We start from the raw sequence: 20,189 nt of genomic DNA on the forward strand, positions 1-20,189 counted from the left end.
CACTAGTCTGCTGCAGCTTGAGAGAGTTTGTATTATTGCATCTGTAATCGATTACTGTTATGTAATTATCAGTTACTGTTCTGGGGCCGTAACTGATCGCTGTAATCAGTTACATTAGAAAAGCAGTTATTTTAATCGGCAACTTATTTTCTGTAACTTGTACAACACAGTAATGTATCGAGCCACTATTACAAATGTTAAACATTTGGTGCTGTTATTTACAGACGTGTTGGGAGGAAAACTGCAACATAAAACAACAAAGATGTGTCGTGATACGTGAATAGCTGAACTTGCGATCACCTAGTTATTTTCCGCCTGCGTTCTTGTAGGTAGCTATGTAGGCTGCCATAACCACAATGTTATCCCCGTAAACTGTCCCAAGCACACGATTCCGTCTTGCGTGAGATAGGTCATTAAGCGAAATGCAACTGCCTCGCCGAGTTTTTTCTTTTTTTTTAGCTCACGCATTGAATATAGTGGACGAAAGAGTCACGCAGCCTTCAAGAACGTGCGTTGTAACAAGGACAGAAAAGGAGAGGAGGTCTAGAATGAGGAGGAAGCACGGCAGACGCAAGGACGCTGCTATTTTCCTCCCCCCTTGCCAAACGAATGCACGCCGCACAACCGACTATGCTGCCCTCCCGTGGCGACTAATCCTTGCGGCAGCTGGCTTGCTACCGCGACGTTTTTGCTTCTCCATCCAACAGCAATGCTTCTGATAGCAGGCGGGCTCACTCTGATTTGCGTCTTCATCGTCACGCTGTTCAGGTGAGATTTTTATTGTTATACCAGAGTTCTTTAACGAAATCTTTCAATGATGGACTCTGGGCATATATTGGTTTATTTGAGGAATATTTGGTTGCACCATCGATATGTCAGTCGGATGCTCAGAAAATCCAGGCATTGGCCTTAATGACGAACCATAGGCGACCAGCAAACAAGAGTGTTGTAGCTCTATTATTTAAATGGTAGCCCGAGCGGCTCACATTCTTCACAAGTGTGGAGCTTGGCTTTCAATGAAGAAGTTCTGCGGAAATCAACATTTTACACACTGGAAATTTATTTCGGAAGCGAAAAAGATTCCTCGTTTACTTTTCCAAGAATCGAAACATAGGAGTGGTACCCATTCTTTACTTATTCGATCGCTTATTTCAGATCAGAATTTAGAATAAATAGAACGTCATTGTTGCTATTTTTGTATGCCTTTGGTAAATATGAAGCAGCATTCGGGAGCGAAAAGTTTACGCTTGTAATCACATTTATGAACAGGTCAGGTCAAGTCGAATATATTGCCAGTTAGGATTTTCCATTTCCATTTCTTCAACGCATAATTGAAATACGGCCTGAGTTCTGCATTCAAGCTTCGAGGCATAGCAACGATCTCAAACATCTCAAAAAAGAGACCAACTTTGAAGGAAGCTCGCTCTTCACGCTCGAAACGGTACTTTTATTGCGTTATTAGAAACCTTCTTACCTGCACGTGCTTCAGTCTAGCCTTGCAGTAACCCGCTGACAACGCATAGAGACTAATAAAGTCCCGCCGCGGTGACTCGGTGGTTAAGGCGCACCGCGAGAGTTGGAACGCAAGGCATACTGCGCGATATCAGTGAAGGTTATTGAACGTGGTCAATTTCTTCGGACGGCATCCCTCACAGCCTGTGTTGCTGCGGAACATTAAGCCCGTAAACCACAAACGGAATGATTACTGAATAAACGTAGCGTTTTTAACACGATTTCAGGAAATATGCAGTCCTGCAGAAAATCATGCATAATCTTCGTCGGCACGGTGACCGAAAACTTAGAAGCATCCCTTTGCTGGTGTCACTTGTCATGGCCTGACACTGATTGCTCGGAGGGTTGTGTGACGTCACGATACCATGTTACTTAGCCGAGTTAGCCAGAAGTGCCAACTCGGGCAGTATATTCGAGATGGGAATCGAACCTGGGACCTTAGGGTCCCAACACGTTATATTCCCAGGCAACGCAGGCACGTTCATACGGCTTAAAGCGGGGCTTTAATATCTCAAGGCAGGTGGACTTACACTTAATATGGTATCTTACGACTGTACGCTAATTACTATGTGTGAGATGACAGAGTAACAATATAGGTGATTAGTCCTTATAAGAGGTATTCACTGAGGAAATGCTACCACACAGCACACGAGCGTCGTCACGGCTTGTGTGCCATGTCGGTGCATGGCCGTCGATGACATCGACGCGCGCGGCATCAAAGTTGCTGTCAGTCGCCCCCCTTGCGTTGGAGTCGAGTTGCGGAGCTCTTTCCTGTTGTTAAATACTTGCAGATCCACGTTTGATTGCGAACGCTTTGTTCGCTCGAAGTCTGCAGCCATATTTTCTACGCCGGAATGTAACCACACGGCCTGTTTGGTGTTGCGGATAGACATTCCCCCACCCCGCAGCTCTACAGCAAAAGCGAGTGCCTGCTTATTGCACGCAACATGATTTGCTACTCTTCAAGTCAACTATCAGCTGCTACTGACTGAGGACACGTCTTGAAGAGAGAGAGAGAGCGCATTATTAATTGCTTCAGTTACAAAGCTGACGCCACCGAAACGTACATTTCCAGCGGTGATATAGTCAGATAACTTCTGAAGCTTTCACGGTCGTTCTAACAGCAGTAAAACGAAGCATCTTATATCTGGTTAGTTTGTGTCACAGAGCGGTCGAGCAAATACTATAGCACGCTCGCAGCACAAGCGGCAGACTCAGCGAGAATGTTTTGAAAATTTAGTTGCAGCAACGTAGCGCTGCTTGAAATGCAACAGCGCGATGCGCTGAGGTTATAATAGATTCAATCCAAACACGTCACTGACAAGTAGACAGAAGTAACAATTTTTGCTATGCAAGCGAATAGTCACGTCGAAATTTTGTAACCTCTGATAAAGGCGCGCCCGCGCCGCCAACATCCTCATGCACGGCTCTCAGGCTCGCCCGCTTTTCAGAAAATTAAACGGTTTCACAGATTTGTACGACCTAATTTCCTCACCTCACCTGTAGAAAAACGCAAAGTGCACTGCGCAGGTTGCCCTCGATATCGGTGAATTCAATAAGAGGCAATGGTCCTGTATACAGCACACCACGATGAGTTTCGGCAGTCGCCCACGCCGATGTTTTGACGCAATCTTTTTTTTTTATTATTCCACGAAGTCAATGGGCATATCTACCCGCACGATATTTTCTGGCGCTCGTGTCACAGTTGTCAACATGACGCGCAAGAAGGCCTGGTTTTGTGTGTGTGTACGGTACAGCGACGTGCATGCGAGGAAACGACAGTAGGCGCTCTAACAGATAAGACTTTTTTCGTGCAGTTGCTTCTATACTCTGTAACATCGCTAAAATGTGATGGTGAGCGTTAACCTCTGGAATTTCAAAAATTTAGATAGGGAAACCATAGCACAGGAGCACATTTTGCCACGACGAATCGCTACCCAGAAGCGCGTATAGCAAAGAACCGAGCACGCTGCAATTAAGCAGAGCTTAAAGGCAAGTGCACTCAGTTTCCGTGAATCGTTCTACGCCTGCGCGATCACAGTGTACATATAGCAGGCGCAGAGACAAGATACTGGTTTACTTTAACTCAACATACTGTGCGCTAGGTTTGCAATTCGTCAAAGAGCTGCCTGTGTGGTTCTCTGTTACTAATATTGCTTGCCTGTGATCAGATGCGATTGTGGTTACAATAACAATGTGAGCGCAGAAATGGCAAACTAAATGGGCATAATAAAGTCGACGTGGATAGTTCGGTTAGTTCGCGCCAGAATGCATACAGGGAGCAAAGGGATATGATGCTTAAATTATGCATAAAATGAATGGAAATAAATTAGAGAGGAACAACACTGCAGAGCCGTGTAGAACAGAAAAGGGGAGGACACTGAAGTTTCGTCTTGAGAGTCAACACGATAGCGCCTGTAACACCGCCTTTTTGTTCTGCGAGTTCTAAATAGTTTTGTTCAAATAAAATAATAATAATTGGCTCACAGGAAAGGAAAGACGCAATATCTGTCACACTTGTTCTGTCGACACCTGTACCGAGAATGGAGGAAGGGGGTAGTGAAAGTATAAATATAGAAAGGGGTGCCGAAGGTGGTGGCTGCGGAGTAATTTTGACCACCTGGTATCGTTCCTCACCTCATACTCATTAATTCGGTTTTAATTTCCGCGACGATGAATTCTGCATCTAATTTTGAGTTTTTATCTCCATTGTATGTTCTAAATTCCTCATCTTCGTCTACGGTCGTACATAAGTATCTCTCTTTTAGTTTGTCGGCGAGCTGTTCGTCCGTGCCTTTGAAGTCATTAAGTGCCCTTTTCAAGCTCCTGCTCTATTCACCTTTTGATTTATTAGGTTCAATCAGGCACCTGAGAAGGCTCCATGTACTTTTTATGCTGAGGGTGCCTCGGAGGGAATCGCATCTGGATATCCAGTTGGTTTTTGCTAGAGACCACGCGTATGTTTCCGCCTCCTTGGTTATCTGGGCAATTCTAATTTTAAGCTTACGGCTGTGTTTTTGTTTTTTCCATCTCTTATTAAGATATCTCCTGATCTCCTGGCTTCCCACAAGTGTAGGAGGTGGTTGTCTACTGCCGCGGTGTCTTCAGTGGTCTGGAGTTTGCGCGTGAAACGGTTCTTGGTTTGAATTAGCGATTTGGCCCAATCCTCATATTTTGATGCGTCCGCACCGAGTACTGGGGTTGCCCCTTCCCTGAACTTTGTCCAATCGATGACGGAAGCTACTCCCCTCTTTTTGCGAATTTTGTTTGAATGTAATTCGATTTTTAGGATGCGGTGATCGCTCCCGAGAGTTTCTTCTGCATTGTGCCATTCGTAATTTTTAGCGTTCCTGACTAGCGAAAGGTCCGGGCACGTGTCTCGGGAGACGCTATTTCCTATTCTAGTAGGGTACAGCGGGTCCGTGAGAGTGGTTAGTGCCGCGTCGGCTATGGCCGCGGCGAATATCCTGCTTTTTGCGTCCTCCTTATGGTATCTCATTGATAGCTGTGCGCGTTAAAGTCCCAAGTCACCACTAAAGGCTATACGAATCGCCTTGAGGAAGATTTCGTCAAAACACGAACGTGCAGTATCTGATTCATAATTCGATGGAGACCTACACTTATTTCGCAATCTGGTGTATAGGAAAGTGAAGCTGCAATATCTGTCGCAGTTCTCGGTGGACACTCAGCTGCGCCGTATTGGGAGGAACACCGCCTGAACTAGAGGCCATCATTTTTCCAACCGCTTTTATAACACTTCCTACAGAACCCGAGCCGAAACTGGAGTACGCCGGTGGCTCTTAGACCAATTAATTTATAAACTTAATTAGCGAAAATAGGGGGTAGGGGTAGTGAGTTAGGGAAGAGCAATGGCCAGCAACTCTTTGTCCAGAAGTCCGTTGGCCTAAGCAGCGGCTCTGGCTAACTGCACCAGCATGAGCTGATGCTGCGCGTTCGAGTCGGTTAGAATTGTTCTCCCAGTGCTCAGGACCAGGGCTATCTATTTTAGGCATTATGAGGCTAGCCCTACATCCCCATTTTGTGTGGTACAATGTAGCAGTGTCTCCGCCCCAGACACATACGCTTTTGCCTCATGTTGGCCATACCGTGTATACAGGGCTCTGTTTGGGTGTGTATTTGTTTGTAGGCACCTAAGTGTAGTGTCTTGCTCTCGGCTTAGTGTCTCATGTGGAAGTGCTTACTTTCTACGCCTCTCCCTACACGCTAGTATTGTTTGCCCGTAAGTTTCTTGTGTTTTGAAAGGCTCTACATATGGCTCCGCCGCCCGGCTAGTGAAACCTCGGACGACGGCTCATACTCTAATGTTACTCTCCATCCCAGCGTTGGGGACCCAAACAATCATGTGTTGCCTACATGGGTCTCCTTCCGGACGGCCGGCTTAGAACTATTTCGCTATGCGATTAATCCTGATGTTTTCGAAGGCTCGACAGGCGGCTTGTGACTCCCAGACTATCCAGTAACTGTGTTGTCTTCGGTTTGCTTCCGAGAATGCTAGAGCTTTTGGAACCTCTACCGCCGTCTGGATGCATTTGGCTTGTATAATTGTTCCGTATATGAGCTTGTCTCGCGAGTCAGTGACCGCGGCGGTGGTCCCCTCTCTGCCTTTATACCTCGCTGCGTCGACGTACGTCACAAAACGTTTTCTGTGCAGGTGTTTATCATGGGTTTTGGCTCTGGCATTCCTTCTGCCGTCATGATTGGCTGGGTCCATATACCTTGGCAGCGGTCTTACCGTGAAAGTGTCCCTGATTTCTTGTGCGATGCTTCTGGTTTGTGCGCTATTGCCGTCTGTAAGAGGATATTCAAGTTTAGTTAGGACAGCACGGCCCGTCTTGGTCTGTTCAAGTCTTCTGATCTGAGAGTCCAGCATAGCTTCGTTATGGTCTTCGAAGGTGCAGAGCATTCCCAGATCGTCAAACTTGCTGTTAGAGGCGTACGGTGGCAAGCCCGGAGCCAGTTTGTATGCCTTCCTGATCAGCGCGTTTATCTTTTTCCTTTCCGTCTTGCTTGTTTTAAGATATTTGAGACTGTAGGTAAGGCGAGGGACGACGATCGCTATCACTATCTGTATTGCGTCTTGTTCCTTGATGCCCCTTCTTTTGTTTGCTATCCTGCTGGTCATTCTGGAGACTTTGTTGGTTGCAGTAGTAAGAGATTTGATCGTGTGATCGCACTTGCCTCCTTCGTTATTAGAACGAACAAGCCAGTACTCTCATTTTGTCCGTCCGACGAATCGGGTGTGCGTTCATGAAGATGTTAGACTGAACGAGCTGCATACGCTCTCGCATAAAGTGGCAATCTAAGGTAGCTAGGTTTTAAATTAAGTACCTTACCCCGCCAATAAAATCGACAGCAAGCTACTACACATGTACAGTGATGTGGCAAGACGACAGGGCTCCATTCCCTACTGAATAGACTGACCGGCCTATGCAGTGTAGGCCCACACCGCAAATTTCTAAGTGAACCCATGAAATGGATTGGGTCAACCGATAATTAAGGAATTGTGAGGTGTTAGTGAGCGGATTAGGAATGGAATTAGTGTAGTCCGTCAAGTTACCAAACAGTTGGGCATTAGGAGCAAGTAGGGCCTTGATTAAGAGATCACATTAGTATTATTCCTCAAGTTACACAAACGTTTTGATAATAATAGGAATTAGTAGGTGGAAACGATAGATTAAAGATGGATTTACTATAATATTTCAAGATCGCTTACTGCAATGTCCCATAAGTTTCGAGAAAGTGTGGACTTATGTGCCCATATGTTATCACGCATATTTTAAATGGTCAGACACTCCAAAAAGTTTGATTTCTTTCGTATCCCTTTCACCGCTCTTCTTTCTGCACGGTGGCAGTGACACTGGCCCAGCTTAAACCAGCTGGCCGGCCCCTGCAGTTCGCTCTTCCTTTTTGTATCTCAACATACAACGCCGTTCCACTTACAGATGGCGGAAGCGACATTTCTCCTATTTCAAGGCTCTCGGAATACCTGGCCCCACTCCGAGTCTGCTATGGGGAAACATTCGCGAATATCACGAAACGGTGAGGTCATATGCAGACTTAACCTGCCTGATGCTGCAACAAGTCGACCTAATGGGAAGCACACTTTCAGTTTGTCTACACAAAAATATGTTTAATATTTTCCATCTACATTAACAGCGGAATTTTATTACCGTGTCATTGACTCGTGAGACACTGGTTCTTCCACGGGTTCCTTTCTAAGGTCTTTTTCTTTATTTTGCACTTACTTGAACATCCTGCCCAGCTTTGCTTTTAAGTGACCGCAGTTTTCGCAACGAGGCAAAAAATTTTACTGCACAATCACGGAAGCGCGCATAGTATGCGTTCCGACTTTCGGCCTGCATTACGTTGGGCCATTTATGCCTCAGATCTTGTTTCTGGCCTGAACTAGGCAAGAAGTGCACAATTCTACTTTCAGGCCACAATATTCAAAAGATGCTTTTGTGACGAACATCCAAAAATCTCGTAATCAAATGTTCTGCAGTCGTTATGCAGACAATTAAGTCATCTTTTATGCACAACGCTGGGTACGTACATCACCTCAGCCTGATCCTACATTTTATATAAATCTCCCGTAAGCCTAATCACTTTTTACGGTCATTGTGTCTTGGCGAGCCCGATGTCCTCTAGCATCGCCGTTGACGTTGTAAAATGTCTTATGCCCGATTTGTCCCATATCCTGAGATCTCGACAAAAGAGCGCTCAGTACTCGAAAGAAATATTATCACAAAAAAAAAAACATCATTTTCGCATAGTCGTTCAGGTTGCAACTACCTCTAAAATATCTTTAGAGCGTGACTTGAGCTCAGAAATGACATGAGGATTGAGTATTTGCATCCCTAAATGATGTATTATTTGACATTTATCCTGAGCTGCTGGGCGGCTTAAGAACAATTTTTGGCAACTTTATTTTCCTGTTTGCTTTCATCAACAAACAAAAAAGCAGCATGAGTGTCGCATGCTCTATTTACTATTTTGGTGCATTTCCGACAGAATCATTTCAAGGTTCTTGACAAATGGCTGAGAAAGTACGGCGACACTTTCGGGTAAGGGACGACTTCATTCTCATGAAAAACTTTTTGCACAGGTAATTTCTTCAGAGGTAACAAATATCAATTGAACCTAAAGAAAACAAACGTACTTCAGACGGTTTTTGTGCTTTTCAGTTGCACGGGAAAACCATAATTGCCTTTTTTTTTTCGAAATGGTGATAAATCTAACTTGAGTGAGCAGTGAGTAATAAGCAGGCTTTCGCTACATTAGGCTGCTAAATTAGTGACATTTTGACCGCAGCAGGATACGAATGTTATCGCCATACATGGAAAACTATTCTACAACGCAAAGATATCTGAATTGTAAGCACTCATTATTTACCTATTCCTAGTATTTACACTATGAAGGATACATAAAAGTAACAAAGTAAGAAAAATCCATATTCGGACAGAAGCACACTTAGTGCGATATTGTAGACATTGTGTAAATCGCATTTCTCGCCTGCATCAACTTCCGGCCTCCACTGGCCTCACAGATGCAAGCGTTCTTTCGCCTACTTGTTTTACGTTTCAGGTTCTACGACGGAGATGTGCCATTCATAGTAACAAAAGACCTGGACTTCTTAGAACATGTCCTGGTTCGCAACTTCCAAAATTTTACAGATCGTGGCGTAAGCTTTTCTATCTATACTCTGATCATAAACCTACTTTCCATAGATATAAATGTCAGCCTTAGGTTTGGCTTTCTGAAGTCAGTCTCTGAAAAGCGCCTGAACTCCTCTATCCTGTTACATCACTTGCGTATTTTACAGACTCATGTTGAAGTTGTATTATATGGATCTTACGAGAGGGCGTAGATATTTATTTAGGGTATAAATATCCGCCAAACAGTTATGGCGCTAATTACATGTGTGCTATTGTATCCCCAGGAATTTTGTTGGCTTTATTCTGCATAAAATAATTCAGGACAGAACGTTAAACATTCATTATCTTTCACAGTTGATAATGGCTATGGAGCAGAATCATCCCATTTTGAAAAAGGCTGTCGTCCATGCTGGCGGCCCACAATGGCGAAGCCTACGACGGGCGATTGCTCCCGGTTTCAGTCCTGCGAAGCTAAAGCAGGTAAGCATGAAATCCTGTAGTACTGACTAGAATTTTGTGCATTATGATCTGAGATAACTTAAACACAACTGAACCACATTTAACCTGAAAGGTGTTGCCTCCCTCGAAAGGTAAAGGGTAGGAAAACAGGTGTTTTACAATCACACAAAAAGATTGAACTAGGGTTGAGGGAAAGCCTCACTCACTTTGGCAGCCAATGTTTCGACATAAGAACTTCGTCTGGGAAACGTTGAGTATTGAAAACAGGCTACACACAAACATTGTTTACTTCGCTTTTGATTGCCGGCCCGTGAAATGTTTTGCATTGCAGAAGTTAGCAATCTGCCCTTAATTTCAGAGGAGAAAACTTTAAATGCCGAATTTCGTTTGCTGTCAATGCATTCAAAGAGGAAAACAGATTGGCGCGGACCGTTTAGTCAAGTAGGGCTCATTAAGTGATAACGGGACGTTATTGTTTATATCCATCGCATTTAATACTGCTTGCAGAAGCCTCTAATTTACAAACCTGTGAAGTCAGCAATTTTATGCTTTTGACAAAGAGGCTAGTCATTCATAAATACAACAGGCCAAATGAATAAAAAATTCAAGAGAGCATTTAGCCACCTTACTTGAAGCAAGGCGAAAGCATTTTGGCCACCCTGCTGCAATCCTTGGAACGTCTTTGACTTCTCGACAGAGAGAGAGAGAGAGAGAGAGAGAGCATTTGAACCCATATTTAGCACTTCGCCAGAGCGGGACACTACGAGCTGCGCACAGAGCTGTGAATTCTAATAAGTTCTCGAATGGTATGAGGGGATGTTTTGCTCTCTCCTGGCGCAGAAACAATTGACACGTGTGTCACAAAGAGAACATACAATAACTGTATTAGGACTAAGAGGAGTCTCATATAACAGTTGTCAAAGCAGATGACGAAGGATCGCAGCTGCAAGAGACGGTTTCAGGACTAGTGATCCGATGTAAAAAAAAAAAAAAAAAAAAAAAAGAAAGCGATGAAACTTCGCTTGAAGTACTTCAAAACATTTCTTGTAACGAGAGATTATTCTATAGTTGTCTAGTAGTACTCTTGTTCTTAAAGGCAGATTTATTTTTCTCTAATATTCTCTAATACTTTCGTGCAGCCTGTTGTTATTCGCTCTTTTCTACACTAACTACACAAAATTCTCAAATTACTACAGCAGCATGGCCCAAAATGCTACAGTGAATCTGTTGTGGCGAAAGGAAATATTTTCTTATTTTCAAACTGATAAGAACTGACGAAAGCCAACTTGGCATGCGCGCTGAGTTCAAATCTTTTATACCCGCAACATTCGAAGTCGCCATATGATTTCGGGACAGAGTGTGAACTTTAACATTATCTTCTATTTGCGCATGACTCTCGTTATATTATATATATTCATCTGAACTTTTTATTTTGGCAGATGATGGCGGGGCTAAAAAATGGCGCCGATATATTTCTGGACATTGTTGAACAACAAGCCGCCAGCGGGCAGGAGGTGGACGTGTACCACCTCTACCAGCGGCTCGCCATGGACTACGTTGGGCGCGGGGCATTTGGCGTCGATGACAGCTTCCAAAGGGGACCAGAAAATAGCCTCTCTGCCTCTGCAAAAGTGGTGCTGCGAGGAATGATGACTGGGCCCTTTCATCTGGTCAGCCGTGAGTGAAGTGGGACGTTCGATAGAGGGTAACCGGATGTGAACCCGCCGTCATTTAAAGAACAGAACCCTTATCATAAACCGTCTTTAATCTATATGAGCTGTTTCTATGATATTCTATGAGCTTTAATCTATGACTACTCTTATCACACTAGCGTTCCTGCACTAAAATCTAAGCTCCATGTTCCCACACTGGCCTGTCGTCGCAACATTGCAAGTCATTTCCTGTATCACAGATTTTATCATAGCTTCATCCACGATGTCACCCTCATTACACGCGCTCATAGAATATCCCGTAACTCCCACCTTAATGCAGTCTACCATGAGCAACCTCGCACTGTAACATATCACCAGTCTTTTTTCATCAGAAAAGCCAACGACTGGAATGACCTTTCATCCGAAGTGGCAAGCATCATCAAATTCACTTCACTTCAAATCTGCAATCGAAGATCACCTGTATCCACATTAATATTATTTTGTCAGCCCAACCCTCATGTAATGGCCTTCGTGGACCTTTCAGGCATAATAAATAAATAAATAAATAAATAAATAAATAAATAAATAAATAAATAAATAAATAAATAAATAAATAAATAAATAAATAAATAAATAAATAAATAAATAAATAAATAAATAAATAAATAAATAAATAAATAAATAAATAAATAAATAAATAAATAAATAAATAAATAAATAAATAAATAAATAAATAAATAAGCTGTCGATTTTGAGACACAACACAACACTTACGTTAATTGTTCTGCCCTTGAACTGTCCACTCGTACATCAGACTACTACAACTGCTCAATTGCGAATCACTATGTAAAAAAAAAAAAAATAGCGATGAAAAATTTGGCCAGTTTTAAAGAGATGGTGCTGGAGCGGCAAAGCGGCATTAGAAGAATCCCTCGGGCGAACATTCGTAGCTCACCCGCTATAACAACCGCAAAAAGCCTGAAATAGGGTCACAGGTTTCATGTAGATGAGAGTAGTAATAATAGAACGCGTCAGAATTTTCACACATTTACAAATTTAACTTTCAACATCTTTGTGTAAAATGGACAACTAGCCTAGCACTAAAAGTCATCTTTCTTATCGTAGTAGTGCTCTGTCCCGTGCAAGCTTAAAGACTACAACACCATCAATTTGCCTCCGTGGCCGCACTACTGGCGCATTTGACAGTGGGCTATAACGACGTCAGTCATCGACTCATGGTCAATAACTAGTCTGATACTATTGGTTCCGTTCACAGTCGCCGCAACTAAAGAGACAGCGAGACGCGCTGAGGATGCATGTATTCTTAAGTGAAATTTCAGAATAGGTGTTGCTTTTTTATTGGATAACTTGCATACACGCAGTGTTTCCGCGGAAGTTAGGCATTAATTAGTGTCATATTGTTCTCAGTATAAAGGCTGCCTCAGTCACCGGCATTGAGGAGCTTCTACGCCTTTCTCACAAATTTCCAATGTTTCGTATTTCACATCGACTGGACAGAAGAGGGACAATTAATAACCTTTTACTGGTTTCTTGTTTTGTGCTTTAAGATCGCGAATAGTTCTTGCCCCTCCTTATCGACTCTTCGCTTCACCAAATTTTTGGGGATAAATTATTCCGTATTCTTCACTACAAGAATTATCTCTCTTCATTCACTCCCACCTTCCTCCCATTCCTAAGGTGCGGGTCAGGCGTCCACGTTCATCATCATAACAGTGGCATCAAATCACTGTACCTTTCCTTTCCTGTAAACTAGCGTACATTGGTTATTTTACCAACGTATTTTCATTCCACGATTTTTTATCTTTATTTATTTAGTCTTTGCACAAAAGAAACCACATTATATGCCTTAATTTGGGGTGGAAACACTATAATTGGTCAAAGTCAAGGTCGACCCATATTACATTCCACGTATGTTTTATTTTTGTCTTTTGTCTGAAATTAGTACTTGTATTTGTTCGGGATGAATAAATACAAGCTACAACTTTCTGCCCTGTTGCGACTATATTTCTAAATAGGTGTAGAAACAGGGCTACGGGCAAGATGTTTTTCATTTCAACATAATTATTGTTATACAAGGAATACATTTTTACGCTCTGATTTTTCATTTTCTTTCGCTGTAGAGAGTACCTACATGTTGGGCCCCGTAATGAAGCCACTGCACTGGATCAATATGCTGCTCGGTGCCTACGTTTCCATTGCTTTTATCAAAGAAACAGCAAAGATTATCGAACTAAGAAGGAACAATCCTGCGGTGAGTACTCAACTAGAGACCAGGAATATTTCGTATCGAATAGCGTCGATACAGCTTTCTTTCACAATAAATAGACCATAAAATTCTTCTTTTTGCCTGTAGTCGTATGCAAGGCTAACATAGGGGTGCAGCGTTTCATCACAATTATGGCCAGCTGCACACACTTGCTTTCTTTCACTAAGTATTGGCAATTAAAGGTGTACTAAATCGGCTCCGGACCTTTAAACAAACAAACAAAAAAATCGAGTGCTCCAAACATGTATAGGAAGTACTCTCGGCAAAGTACAACAGACATTCGCAGCTCGAAACTCCGCATGAATTCTAATCGAAGCCCCATCCCGCTCCCTTTCGAAGACCCAAACCTCCTCGGGCTCAGCCGTAGCATCAGAAACTCTAAGATGGTTCGCCTCGCAGCAATGGCCTCAACTGGTTCTTTTCACTGGCTGAAGAGTGAAGAGTAGACGCAGACCCCCTCGTTGTTGGGACGTCTCCACCGCCAGCCGATCAGGTCAAGGCAGAGGATCCGGGGCGCTGTATCTCGTTTTGCCGCAGCGCGCATAAGTGTGCCACCATATTAATCTTTTTTTTTTTTTTGCCATTCTTTCCTCGCGAACATTTACAATGGGATCCATTTCATTGCGAATTTCCCGATTTCAACGAAGAACAATGCGTCAAACAACTCAAGCTGATCTAGCTCGCTCCCCAATGCACTGGGTTGAAACACGACCCAACGCATAAAAGAAAACAAAAATTAAGAAACAAGTACCTCATAGACCAAGGACATGGCTCTATGCCTCCCGCCAGCTTCGCACGAGTAGAGAAAAGTTTGCTTGCGAAGGCCAGTCGTTGAAGCAGGAGAGTGAAGAACCTCGGAGAAGGGATGGTGAAGGAGTTGTCAAGCGAAATAGATTGGTTGAAACGACTAACTTCACTAAAAATTATCATTTTGAAAACATTTTTGCGGCGCGCGTTCCGGGGACGATGTCTCACAATCACCGAGAGAAAAATATTTTTTACCAAACGGTTGGGGGTTGAGAACACGCTCTAAATGGAAATAAATAACAAAATAATAAGGCTCTGCTCTTATAATGACTACACGTACCGCCTTTGCTAAACGTAATAAGTCTCCAGGGTTTGCTTCTCAGCCGTGTTTAGATCCCTTGATATATTTCAAAATACGCAAAATGATTTTCATAGATAAGGGTGAGTTGGTGCATTCCTGTGCAAGCGATTAAATAATCTGATATTTCCATTAAATGCGACACTAGAGGGCTAAGGAGCAAACCATACAGCCTGGTTACTTTTGGCAAAGGCGGTACCTGGACCTACCTTTGCATAAATCTCATGCTTAAGGTTGCAGGTGCCATTAATTAAAATTTGGTGCTGTTATACTTTCCAGGATAGCAAAATATCGCACCACGGTCACTTTCTCTCCGCCCTGTCTACCTTGAATAAAAAGCAAAAAGCAGCCAAGCAAACAGGTCGAGTCACAGTGAGCCCGCCGCGTGGTTGGGATTTGAGGCCGTAGGCTCCTTTCCCAAGCCATAGATTCTAGGAAGCCGAGCACCAGGCTGGGTAATGGCTTGTACCCATTTGAGAAAGCCGGTGGGTGTCCGGTCGGCCATGGGATTCGAACCCACTACCTCCCGAAGGCGAGGCGGGTGCTCTACCCCAAGTTGTAACTTTTATGGATGTCGGCATGGGCTAATTCTTGAATGAAGCAAAGCATGAAAATGTTTTCTCTGTTTTCTTGCACAGTGAGTGTAAGACTGACAGTCTCGGTTGTTTGTCGCAGTACCGAAGACCTGACGTGCTACAGAACCTGTTGGATGCAGAGTACCGTGAAGACAGTGCTACCATCGACAACGACACTACTGACAATGGCCAAGTACCCGGTAAGAGAACTAGAATGTCCCCATGTGAACGCTTGCTGCTCTCAGATAAGGCCATATACAGTGTTAAATCATTAATATTGTAATAGAATTAGAAAAAAAAATCGATTCAATATGAGTGTTTATTATTCTAAGTATTCGTCTCAAGCGAATAGCATTACAAGCCAAAATACTCGCTTGGTTCAGCCCGCTTTCTGTGGAATGGTATCGCACTCAAGCCTATAGCTAAAAGGAGCAGCCGCGTAACGACGGAATCGCTGTTGAGGGCAGCAGTATTGGATCATGGCAGGCTCTGGAGGGTACAACATGAAGCGACCACCGGTGCGTACGGGCCGGTCATGGGAAACGCAGATAGAAATTTTCATAAAAGTGCTGATTTGCATATGAACTTGAGATATATTGAAGATCAGAAAGGAAAAAAGTGAGCAGGGGACCAAACTCAGGAGAGATTCAAATAGGACAAGCCCAGATCTCTCTTGTGTCGTGTCCCCTGCTCAGTTTTATGTTTTGTAATCATGTCATACGAGCTAGCCTTTCATCGCTCACTCTTGGAATAAATTTTGAAGACTTGGAACTGTAGAAATGATCTCTTGAACTGACGCTGTAATTAGGAGCGTAATACCGGCGACTCACCCATGCCTAATTTCCAAACCGACACCCTTATATCGGCTTCATATGCAGGAGGGAATTCAGCCTACGCTTTCAAATGGCGTCGCCGACAAAAGGCAGTTATCTAATAGGGAGTTATACGTTATACCCACAGCTTGATATTGTTACGTGGAAACTGGATGTATTTACAGTATGTTTACAAGGTTGCAACTGGCATAGCAGCGAACAGCATCACAGCAAAACAGCCCCCTTTGTCGTCATCTATCTTGCCGCGAGGCAAGGGGGAAAACACTTCGTCTTCGCGTAACATGCCCCCGCCGCTAAACTGCCAAAGAAAAGATGAGTTGATATGGCTTAAGCCGCGAAACATGTACAATGTCAGCATCGGGGCGAGACGAGGAGGATGCAGACACAAGAAGAGCAAGTTCGTACGTCACATCGGTGACTTGGCGCACCACACCATAGGGGCCACTGTAGGGGCCACTGTAGGGGGACGAGAGGCCAACGCGGCGAGCAGGAAACCATAAAAAAACTAATGACCCAGGGTCATAAGATACGTGGCTATGGAATATACGTGGGAAGATACGTGGCGTGGAAAGCATACAGTATACCTTTTCTTGCTAGACGAACCTTTTTCACCTAAAGAAAATAACGAAAAATTGTAGTCGCCAGAGTCTAAAGTGTGCGGCCGTGAGGCGCATGAAATAAGGAAAGTGCGCATGCTTTTCTTTTGTGCAAAAAGGAAAGAGAATGCACAGTATTGGCATTTCAGACATTTCGAACCTTTCTTGTGTTTTTTTTTTTTTTTTCGAGTCAACTGTATTTTGAATCATAATAGAAACTCTTGCGACGTGAAGGACGACAGCTGCTAAGCGCCTTTGTACGGCAGGTGGCAGTATAAGCAAGATTGACTAAAATCCTTATTAATATAGGTTACCATGTAAAGACGATGATAGTTTGAGCATCTGTGCACTGCGTTCCATATGTAGGCCTGGTATACTCGTCTTGTTCATTCATTTGCTTGCCAACCGCTGGCAAGGACATGCAAACAATAATACCGCTAGCATTTGCCGACACAAAGTATGCCGAGAACTCCCTGATATCATTTGATTTTGCAGCTGCAGCTTCCAAAAGTCGTGCGCTGACCACAGATGAAGTAGTTGTGAGTGCCAGCGCCTTGTTCATCGCCGGGTAAGTGCAGTGATACTCGCTTTCTGCATTTTGTTTTTTTTAAATAATGGAGCTAGCAGCATTTTCTATTTTTGCTTCTGCTCCTTTTCTAAGAGTAAAGAGGAGGCAGAGGAAGATGAATAGCGAGGTAGTTAATCGGGAGCCTCTTCAAATGGACAAAGTGAAGTGGCTATGCAAAAGCTAAGAGAGACAGAGAGAGAGACCAGACAAGAAGAAAATCAGGGTAATTGTTCGGGCGATCTCTTTTATGATGATGCGAATGCAGCGCTTTGAAGACAAGGACAGATATGTGCTGTCCACTCAGTGTCTGCTTCCCTTGTCTTTAAAGCGCCGCATTTCCATCAAAGTAAATGTGACCAGCTGGTAGATATATGAGTGCTGCAGTGAATATCGGTCGCAAAACCTCGGCACCCTCACGAATCGCAGCAGTGCATTAAACGCACTGAGTGAATTCAGTGTGTTTATTTAAAAGTGAATTAAAGGTCAGATGGGTTCGGTCTCCATCAAAGTGAGGCAACTCAGAGGATCTGAGTCAGCCACTGGCGGTCGTCACAGCGAAGCATTTGTCGTTCGGTACAAATGCAGAGCAGTTATCCAGCCTAAGTAATGTTGTCTTGTTGGCCGTTTGTAAGGCCTATACAGACCCACAGGAAACAACGCGAGCTCGTTTCAGCTCGCGGTAGATAATACACGAGAGGTAAGTGGAAGTCAAGGAACCAGTGCACTGGGGCGCGAATTCAGTTGAAAAATAGACCCGCTTTCATGCGGCAACAAAGAGCCCCCAGGCAACATTGCCAATTGAACCCGCTGCATCAAACCTTTGAAATAACGATATAATTACCACTGTAGTTGTGGAGAAGATTAAAGGCTTCATCCGCGCGGGGATTTTCTGTGCTACCATAGTGCATTAGTGCATTAGCAGTAATTAGAAAAGGATGTCGTGTCCTTTAAAGACAGGCCGCGATAACGTTCGCGGCTTCAAGGAAGAGCTGTTGGTCCGATTCACGCTGTAGGGCAGATATCAGGCCCTAAATGACTCCTTCCTTTAGGATCAAAGAAAACCCGATCATCCCTGAAAAGGTGGTTGGGTTGGAAGGGGGGGGGGGGTTGTTGATTAACACAACTGCATTCCGACGGATATAGAGGGATTCCCACCTGTTGAGGAAGTGTATTACATCTTTTCCATTAAGATGAACACAGACCTTGGCGAGATAACCGAACAGTCTGCAGACTTTCTTCTCTGTAGACGCGCAATAAGAAGCAAGAATAGAACGCAGAAACTCTAACCTGACATGTTTGGGAGCCGTGGATAATACCCTGGCTTTCTTCCCAATGCGGGTTGTAGAAAAAAGCCCTCGATGTTTATCCAAGCTCTAAAACGGCGAGGATCTTCTCGTTTCAAGAGTAAACTCCGAGGCGAAGTTTTATAAGACGTAGTAGAGCATAGCCTGGTAAAAGAGAGCTTTGTGTGGCTGTGACAAACCGATTCCGGTGAGATGTGCTTTCATCTGGTAGGACTAGACACGCATGGAATGTTGGCGCTTGCGGATATGGAAAGTCTGAGCCCTTGTCTTCCCAAACGTGCCCAGCACGGAGAGATTGTAACTCACAACGCCAAGAATTGTAAAGTGTACTGCATAACATCGACTGTCCTGATAACTTACCCGCAGTAATGATGATAACATGAGCAATCGCGGTAATTAGTCGCTCAAGATACGGAGTTCCAGAAGATATTTCGGCCGAATTAATTTTCAGAAGCGATGATAACATTTACCACTTAACGAAGAAAAGTATAATACGTCAAAATTATTTTTGAGAGTTTGGCGCTTAATTCAGGCGACAGTGCGTGAGGTTAGGAGAGATGGCTTGCATTAGCGGTAAATATTTTATTTGAAGTTTTTTTCTTGTACCTTCCTGAGTGTGAAATGTGGCAGTTCTAACTGCGAGAACTCTAGGGCTGCTTTCGGCACTAACGAGGAATACTTGTTCATTACAGATATGTCCTGTTGTAACCTAGTGGAAACTCCGAAATGATTTAATTATAAATTACGGTTATTCTAAAGTTCTAAGAGATGGACATTTTTTTTTTCTTTAAGGAAGGTGTCGAAGCAATATAGCGCTTTTTTTATACTTCATGACGAGAAAACAAGAAAATTTTAAAAATGTTATTGCGAAGAGTTTCTCGTTTTAACGAATTCTAATAGCCTCCAAGCGATACGTACGATGTGCCTATGAAAAGATAGAAAAGGAAAAAAAAACAGTAATTTATTTTTATTACATAAATAACATTTTGCAACAGGCATATGAAGTCGTTAACGACAGAAGAGCAGGGATGTTGTAAGATTTTTCTCCTGGGTGAATGGCGTTGGTGACCAGGTTTCTGATAAACAGAATTTTTTTTCTTTTTCTTTATTGCCGACTTTGACATGAACAGGCCTCTGGCATTTAACGCCCTTGTAGCATAGGTTTACAGATAAAGAAATCACGCACTCACAGTGTCGATCGAGGGGGATACTAAACTTATCCTCTGCTTATCTGACCTTCTTTTTTTTTTTCAGATACGACACTACATCTACATCACTGAGTTACATCACATACATTTTGGCCAAGCACCAAGACGTCCAAGACAAAGTCCGAAAAGAAGTCAACGACGCTGTTTCCAGCAATGCAAGTGAAGTGCTATTCTCACTTAAAGGTTTACATCTCATTAGTTCACTTTCGCGATTTGTCATCGTAGTCGCGCATTTTCTAACTGCGAACAGTGCGCGCAGTGACATTCCTGGGCGCGTGAAAACATCCTAACGCGGTAGCGTTAAAGGCTCCGTTCTCCGAGAGAGCCGGCGTCGGCTCTATTCGCGTCGACATCGGCATTGTGATAGAAAACGCTTAGTACCATGGCTCTGCAAGGTGGTAACTGGCAGCTGAT

The 20,189-nt window shown here is 43.6% G+C and overlaps 1 protein-coding gene across 2 annotated transcripts in view; it reads left to right on the forward strand.

The window, feature by feature from the left end:
- The first annotated feature begins 619 nt into the window (after positions 1-619).
- LOC146190825 (cytochrome P450 3A14-like) overlaps positions 620-20,189 on the forward strand; it is a 29,117-nt gene continuing 9,547 nt past the window's right edge. The window contains exons 1-10 of one of the 2 annotated variants that reach the window (XM_084601200.1): positions 620-768; positions 7,476-7,572; positions 8,545-8,597; positions 9,118-9,214; positions 9,543-9,668; positions 11,087-11,324; positions 13,441-13,571; positions 15,367-15,466; positions 17,191-17,263; positions 19,822-19,930. In XM_084601200.1, the coding sequence (XP_084457326.1) occupies positions 710-768; positions 7,476-7,572; positions 8,545-8,597; positions 9,118-9,214; positions 9,543-9,668; positions 11,087-11,324; positions 13,441-13,571; positions 15,367-15,466; positions 17,191-17,263; positions 19,822-19,930 (1,083 nt within the window). In that variant the 5' untranslated portion in view covers positions 620-709. The remainder of the gene's footprint in view (positions 769-7,475; positions 7,573-8,544; positions 8,598-9,117; positions 9,215-9,542; positions 9,669-11,086; positions 11,325-13,440; positions 13,572-15,366; positions 15,467-17,190; positions 17,264-19,821; positions 19,931-20,189) is intronic. The other variant, XM_084601201.1, reaches the window with a different exon arrangement.

This window comes from Amblyomma maculatum, chromosome 4 (assembly GCF_055883805.1).
Source record: "Amblyomma maculatum isolate TAMU_Amacu chromosome 4, ASM5588380v1, whole genome shotgun sequence".
NCBI lineage: Eukaryota > Metazoa > Arthropoda > Arachnida > Ixodida > Ixodidae > Amblyomma > Amblyomma maculatum.